Raw genomic sequence first — 8,391 nt, forward strand, 5'->3', positions numbered from 1 at the left:
AGTGCCGGCGATGCAGTGTTGCCAGATATTGCTACTGAAACAAACAAAAAACTAAAAAGAAATAAAAGTAAACAGAAATTATTTCCAATCTTTTGCAAATAAGATAAGATAAAGATATCGCTGACTCTAAACTGCAACTTCCTACTTTATTAACTTTCTAAAGTGTTAAATTAAGTGGAAAAGACAAGTCCAAAAACTCTTATAATAGCTGGATCTGGCAACACGGAGGCTGCGCCCACGCCCTCAATCACAACTCTCTGAAGACGCGTTCACTCCGCCAGCGTCTTGCAGCGATCATTTTCATAACAGGGACGCTAAACATTCCTGCAAACTGTCTAAACTGAATTATAGGCTACATGTCATGCAGCCATTCATATGATGAGTTTAACAGCAAATTAGTCATTCAAAGAACAAATTTTATTTTTGAACATGAAAAATTTACAGAGGTCCGGACCTCGGTGGCCTCATAGCTGGTTACGGGCCTGAACATATATATTCAGAAATAAAATGTTCCTAATAAAGGCCTACCATAGGATTGATGCTCTTTATATCTTCAGCACTGCTTTTGCACCTGTAACATACAAAATGAAGAGTGAAGATATTTTTTCCCTTTTGATCAGGATATAGCTTGTACAGAATGTCACATATTTCAGAGCAATTTATAATCTCAGAAATCAGAACATATGAACGACTGGATGTGGGCTATTTTTCAAAAAGCTTTCCATTGCCTTAACTAAGAGTTCTCCAGAGTGCAATGCTTGTCTCTAAGGCAACCGAAGCAAAGCTTTATCAGTTTTAAAAGGCAGCAACCGCTGCCTCTATTTGCACCATTTACAAAACACACTAAAAATGCAGTTGCTGGGTCTCTTAACTTAGTGCTCTCAAACCCTGGTCCTTTCTTCCAAATAGAATCTTTCTTGTTGTGTACTTTAATTTTTGTGCAAAATAATAATTCTTAATACATATTTATTGTGGATGATACACTACTCAGATAGCACACGTGTAATCTTTTAAAGATCGCTTCATCTGGAAAGCATCTGCTGTGTAGGCTATACAAACATCTGATAGACGTCTCTAAGATGTCAGTTTTACATACATTCTAAATCATAAACATCTTAAAGGCATCTTCTAAGCGTCTATTTGACATCTAATAGGAAACGTCCTATAGACGTATTGCAGATGAGCAAACACTCTAAAAAAATACGTCTTGCAGATGTAAATGCAGACGTCAAATCAACGAGATCACAGCTGTGTTAATGCCCGTTTCTACGGTTCTCTCAGCCTTGTCTCTGACACTGAACTTGAGCTCAGTTGTTGTGTGTTTGCTTCACAGCTATTTAGCTAATGAACTATGCCGAGGAGAACCAGACACACAAAGGTAATGGAGAAACTTACTTCTGTGGACAAACTTAATCAGAATCTCGAACCAAATGAATGGCATTTATTTGAAAGAAAGATAGTACACGCACAATTTTCTAGCATAACTTTACCCAAAAAGAATTTGTTTCAAATGATAATAGTTGTAAAACTATTTTTGTTTTTGGTCGTTGAACATCAGTGGAACATATTTGTAGTAAATGTGATGAATCTCACAGGAGAACTTGAGGAGAATTTCTTCATCCACTAAAAATCACATTTAAAGTCATTGAGAGAGAGAAAAAAAGTTAGTTCTTAAAAAAATGCATCCAAATACGTTTGGGGGCCACACTGTATATCAAAGGTTATTGACATTTACGGAACTTTTGAATTTCACATTGACCTCCAGAACCACTTTTTCAGATATAAACCAGGTTTAACATTTTAAACGATTTCCAATTCAAATAACCGCATGATGTTGCCTATTCTAGTAGGTCTTTGAAATCAGTCTATTTGTTTTGCAAATTAAGGCCTTGCTACAAGTCCATACAACAAGAAGTGATCTGTTTTTTGCTTATATCCTAAGGGCCGACTGGTTTCTATTGGATAGCAGGGTTGTCCGGCATGTAACCATTGGGCTGTTTTGCCTTGGAGTTTCAGTTTACTTGGCTGGTAAGTGCTACACAAAAAACACATTGAAGTCATGTCATGAATTATATTGAAAAAACACTCTAAAAAAATACGTCTTGCAGATGTAAATGCAGACGTCAAATCAACGTCTCCGTGATGTACGTGTGCTATCAGGGTGTGAATATGCAACATTTTTAATGATCTTAGGATATCATGCAACACTTAAAAAAATGCTGGGTTGTTTCAACCCAACTTTGGATCAAATATGGACTAACCCAACCGTTGGGTTACATTTTTTAATTTAATTTTTAACTCAAAAGTTGGGTTAGTCCATATTTGATCCAAAGTTGGGTTGAAACAACCCAGCATTTTTAGAGTATGATAATAGTTGTAAAACTATTTTTGTTTTTGGTCGTTGAACATCAGTGGAACATATTTGTAGTAAATGTGATGAATCTCACAGGAGAACTTGAGGAGAATTTCTTCATCCACTAAAAATCACATTTAAAGTCATTGAGAGAGAGAAAAAAAGTTAGTTCTTAAAAAAATGCATCCAAATACGTTTGGGGGCCACACTGTATATCAAAGGTTATTGACATTTACGGAACTTTTGAATTTCACATTGACCTCCAGAACCACTTTTTCAGATATAAACCAGGTTTAACATTTTAAACGATTTCCAATTCAAATAACCGCATGATGTTGCCTATTCTAGTAGGTCTTTGAAATCAGTCTATTTGTTTTGCAAATTAAGGCCTTGCTACAAGTCCATACAACAAGAAGTGATCTGTTTTTTGCTTATATCCTAAGGGCCGACTGGTTTCTATTGGATAGCAGGGTTGTCCGGCATGTAACCATTGGGCTGTTTTGCCTTGGAGTTTCAGTTTACTTGGCTGGTAAGTGCTACACAAAAAACACATTGAAGTCATGTCATGAATTATATTGAAAAACTTTAATCATTAGATTGAGTATATACACATTTACAGAACATAGTTACATTGTCCTCATTACACTAAATGAAAAATGTGCAAAATGTGAACAAATTGTAACCAAAACACCTAAAGCAGCTTATAAATATCATATGTCCATCCTTTCATCTTTTATACCAAAAGATTTCCTTTTTTTTTTTTACTAATGGCTCTTTAGTAAGAAAGACCATTTCTGGTGGTAATCGTGACTTTATTTCTTGCAATTGTGACTTAAATCTAACAAAATGTGACTTTATATGTTGCAGTGTGACATTAAACTTCGCAATTAAAATATTTTTCCCCCTTGGAGTTGCAACTTTTTTCCCCTAATTGAAATGTTAAATTTCCTGATTGTGTATTTAAATTTTATAACGTTACATTAAATCTTGCAATTGCAATAATTGACCCTGTGACCCTGGACCACAAAACCAGTCAATTTTTTGAAATTGAGATTTATACATCACCTGAAAATAGGCCCATTTTACTCAACCCACATTTTTAGCATTCTATAGCAAGCTCAAGCGCATTAGGCAAATAAAAATAGAAAGTCCTTGCATGATGTTGTTTTTAATGTGTTTTTATGATAGGCCTATGTGATTTATGTATGTAAGCTACAACATAATTCTAAAATGACTGCAGTTTTGCACATTTTATGTCTAGTTATTTGGGAAATCTCAAGCATGTTTTCAATTACAGGTCTTGAAAAACAACACCACCTTAAGAGCAGGCGCGGCCATTTTAAACTTGAATGTGCGAGGCTTCCGGTCTCATTCGTTTCCAGGTATTTTAGCTGTACAGAACAGTCTGTTATGATGCAAACTGGTATTTCTTATCATGTAATTTTAATTCATCATATTTGGTTTGCAGGTCAAATAGTTTTACCGTTCACAGCTGCTAGTTGTAGGCTTATGAATCAGAGATCTCGCACATTCAAAGAAAATACCTAAAAAAAAAAATTAAAGTTGTCCAAATGAAGTCCTTAGCAATGCATATTACTAATGATAATACATTTTTGATATATTTACGGTAGGAAATGTACAAAATATCTTCATGGAACGTGATTTTTACTTAATATCCTAATGAGTTTTGGCATAAAAGAAAAATCTATGATTTTGACCCATACAATGTAATGGTGGCTATTACAACAAATATACCCATGCTACTTATGACTGGTTTTGTGGTCCAGGGTATAACTGTTAAAATCTAAAAGTTACAAACTGTAAAGATAAACAATCAGAAGAAAATTCAATTTTGTCCCCTAAATTTTGCTTATGCTTGAGGCAGAATGTTTTATCCCTGATAGTAGACTAGGCTACATGTACATCACGGAGACCTATATTTGACGTCTGCATGTACATCTGCAAGACGTATTTTTTAGTGTTTGCACATCTGCAATACTTCCTATCAGATGTCAAATAGACGTTTAGAAGATGTCTTTAAGATGTTTATGATTTAGAATGTATGTAAAAAACTGACGTCTATTAGATGTTTGTACACAGCAGATGCTTTCCAGATGAAGCGATCTTTAACAGACATCTTGCAGACATACATGTGCTATCTGGGATGAAAAATACTGGGATGACTTCAATTAGTGTACTACACCTGTTGCATGCGCTGAACAACAAAACACGGATAGCATAGGCAAGTGCATTCCTTTGGAGAGAAGTTCTCAAGAGCAGAGTGCAGTACGAGTAAGGTGCAACATTGCTTGGGCGAATAAATCCAAATAAGAACTCCATTGTTGCATGAGAAAAAGTTTTTAATCTGGGGGATTTAAAGTGGATCACATGCTCTGACTGAACACCAGCGGCACGAGAGCACGCGCATTCCACAGCAGCCTCTCGCGCGTCGTTTGTTTTCCTCGTCAAGAAACCCGCAAACAGAAAACATAGTGAGAAGATATCGAGGAAAAGTGGTTAAAACCGTCATTTTAGATGGACTACTGTTTGTTTATGTAGTAAATCGGACATTTATTCACTGTCGGACATGACGCATTCCTACAGTCTGCGTTCTCTCGTGGTACTCGCGTTTTTAGGGATTTTATCCGCAATAATGTCCGTATTGTCCGTCATTTTGATCTTCCAGCTCCAAACGCAACAGGCTGTTATAAAGGATTCGCCTATTTTCGGGTCGAATGAGATCACAGCTGTGTTAATGCCCGTTTCTACGGTCCTCTCAGCCTTGTCTCTGACACTCAACTTGAGCTCAGTTGTTGTGTGTTTGCTTCACAGCTATTTAGCTAATGTCTTTAAGATGTTTATGATTTAGAATGTATGTAAAAAACTGACGTCTATTAGATGTTTGTACACAGCAGATGCTTTCCAGATGAAGCGATCTTTAACAGACATCTTGCAGACATACATGTGCTATCTGGGATGAAAAATACTGGGATGACTTCAATTAGTGTACTACACCTGTTGCATGCGCTGAACAACAAAACACGGATAGCATAGGCAAGTGCATTCCTTTGGAGAGAAGTTCTCAAGAGCAGAGTGCAGTACGAGTAAGGTGCAACATTGCTTGGGCGAATAAATCCAAATAAGAACTCCATTGTTGCATGAGAAAAAGTTTTTAATCTGGGGGATTTAAAGTGGATCACATGCTCTGACTGAACACCAGCGGCACGAGAGCACGCGCATTCCACAGCAGCCTCTCGCGCGTCGTTTGTTTTCCTCGTCAAGAAACCCGCAAACAGAAAACATAGTGAGAAGATATCGAGGAAAAGTGGTTAAAACCGTCATTTTAGATGGACTACTGTTTGTTTATGTAGTAAATCGGACATTTATTCACTGTCGGACATGACGCATTCCTACAGTCTGCGTTCTCTCGTGGTACTCGCGTTTTTAGGGATTTTATCCGCAATAATGTCCGTATTGTCCGTCATTTTGATCTTCCAGCTCCAAACGCAACAGGCTGTTATAAAGGATTCGCCTATTTTCGGGTCGAATGAGATCACAGCTGTGTTAATGCCCGTTTCTACGGTCCTCTCAGCCTTGTCTCTGACACTCAACTTGAGCTCAGTTGTTGTGTGTTTGCTTCACAGCTATTTAGCTACCTAGAACTATTTGAATATCTGGAATCTGAGGGTGCAAAAACATCAAAATATTGAGAAAATCTCCTTTAAAGTTGTCCAAATGAAGTCCTTAGCAATGCATATTACTAATGATAATACATTTTTGATATATTTACGGTAGGAAATGTACAAAATATCTTCATGGAACGTGATTTTTACTTAATATCCTAATGAGTTTTGGCATAAAAGAAAAATCTATGATTTTGACCCATACAATGTAATGGTGGCTATTACAACAAATATACCCATGCTACTTATGACTGGTTTTGTGGTCCAGGGTCACATTTTCTTTGGAGTCGCAACTTTATATCTCCCAATTGTGACTTTACATCTCACAATTTGACTTTAAATCTTGCACCTGCAATATATTCCTGGAGTTGCAACTCCCGATTGTGACTTTATATCTCACAATATGAATTTATTTCTTATTTTAAATTCAAAATTACCTTTTTATTTTTTAAATTGGATGTGGAAATGGGCTTCCATACTTTAAAATAGCAATCATTATCAATATGAAGTGGTGGCACTAAGTGAATATAGTATATATTTCATTCAGGTCTTCATCAGTTTATATCCCAGAGCTGTGCTTTTCTCCTCCATCCTTAAGCATGCCAGGATCCAAAGCTCTTTTTCTGTAAAAAACCCCCCGATACATTAGTGTATATTCATCATTTATCAGTCATAGCATGGAGTGATTTGACATAAATATTTCATTTTTTTCCCTTCACAGCCATGTCTATTTACATGTTGTTGGTGTTTGAAGTTGAGACGGGCATAGCCAGTGTGTGCGTGCTCTCCTCCGGTGTTCTCGTCCTGCTATTTATCATTATTCACTCCCTAATAAGGGCCGCACATACAGCCAAACAATTCCGCAATGAACATGCCCACACCATGTACCACAACAACCCTGAAAACATTGCTGGAATCCGTACATCTAACCCAAGCATTACAGAAAAGCCAAGGAGGCAACACAGCCTAGACAACCTGCACAGCCATTTCATCAACCCCACTCACATCGATCCTAAATCACTGTACTCGCCATCCAACGGCCCTCACGGTCACTTTGGTGATAAGGACGGCTACGGTGGCGGTGGGAGCGGAAGGACGCACCGGACACTTTCGACAGAGTCCGGCTTGTTTCAAGCACAGGCCAAACCCTGGAACGGGGTTAACAGTGAGATGAGATCTGTACTTGCTCGTAAAGCCACGATCAAGGATTCAACTTTAGTATGAATGGTAACACATCTAGTTTGGTGTCAAGATGGGAATTATGTAATACAGTATGTGGTTATATTTTTAATAAATTAAATGTAGCCTTGGTCAGCATAAGAGACTTCTCTTCTTATAAATGCTGTGTGTCTGTAGACACACAATAGTCTTAGAAGTCAGACAAATTATTTATGACATTTAAAGCAAAATATGTATTTAAAAAAAATCTGACTGTTTTTGTACACCTAATATCAACTTACAGGTGTTAGAAGTCACATTAACTGAAAAAAAAGAGAGTAAAATAATATTGTGAAATTACTACTGAAATACATGAAAATTTGTGTAGCTGTTATAGGGTAATTACTCTTTTCTTGTTTTTTTTTTTGCCAAAAAATACGTATATGTTTTGTATATTCAAAACACTGCCGTAAACGATTGATACAGAAAAATAAAGCTTTAAAAGTTGAGATGAAAAATGACACTTAAATTACATATACCACATAATAATTAAATAAATGTGTGGGAGAAACCAAATTGAATTGATTTAATAGTACAAGATGTTTTATATGCAACTTACGTACATAAACCAGGTGTAGAAAGAATCAAGAATGAAGCAAAACTAACCTTGGAGAAAGATTTCCATGAGTCAAGGTGGTGTGACTGAAGTGTGTGTGGGTGTATCGTTTGGATTAATTGCAGGTTTCACAGAACTGAAGTGACATGTATGTTTAAAAACAGAAAAAGTGAGCAAATTAAAAGTGAAGCAAACGAGCAAAGAAAAAAAACAGTAAGCCAATGTCACATTTACATTTAACAGTGAAGTGATATATATATATATATATAAAAATAAAAAATAGTAATAATAATGTTAATGCATGTAATTGCATTAAAAATGGAAGTGACTACAACCTTCGTCCCTGTGAGCTGCTGATCTGTTCCTTCAGTGAAATGGCTTGCCGGAGCAGACCGTCTATGTTCTTGAAATAGAGACTACTATTTGTCATGCTTTTCACCGCACTGAAAGACACCAACACACACACACAAAAACCGATATGAAGCACATTAAATAAAATACTGCATAATATAAATCATCAATTTATGTAATGCATATCTTACCTGCATGCATATTCAACAGTGTAGATTGCCACTTGACTT

General features: G+C 36.5%; 2 protein-coding genes across 2 annotated transcripts in view; both read left to right on the forward strand.

Annotated features, from left to right (window-relative positions):
- The first annotated feature begins 683 nt into the window (after window positions 1–683).
- Window positions 684–7,436, forward strand: LOC107719649 (transmembrane protein 221-like). The gene is made up of 4 exons (XM_016527135.1): window positions 684–697; window positions 1,214–1,378; window positions 1,943–2,028; window positions 6,758–7,436. The coding sequence occupies exons 1-4, from the start codon at window positions 684–686 to the stop codon at window positions 7,258–7,260; spliced, it is 768 nt and encodes a 255-aa protein (XP_016382621.1). The 3' UTR covers window positions 7,261–7,436.
- Window positions 2,793–8,391, forward strand: part of LOC107719616 (DNA-binding protein RFXANK-like) — a 15,096-nt gene continuing 9,497 nt past the window's right edge. Inside the window, exon 1 of the mRNA XM_016527099.1 lies at window positions 2,793–2,882. The gene's annotated coding sequence lies outside the window, so the exon portion shown is untranslated. The remainder of the gene's footprint in view (window positions 2,883–8,391) is intronic.

This window comes from Sinocyclocheilus rhinocerous, unplaced genomic scaffold (genome assembly GCF_001515625.1).
Source record: "Sinocyclocheilus rhinocerous isolate Xijiao unplaced genomic scaffold, SAMN03320098_v1.1 scaffold1294, whole genome shotgun sequence".
Taxonomy (NCBI): Eukaryota; Metazoa; Chordata; class Actinopteri; order Cypriniformes; family Cyprinidae; genus Sinocyclocheilus; species Sinocyclocheilus rhinocerous.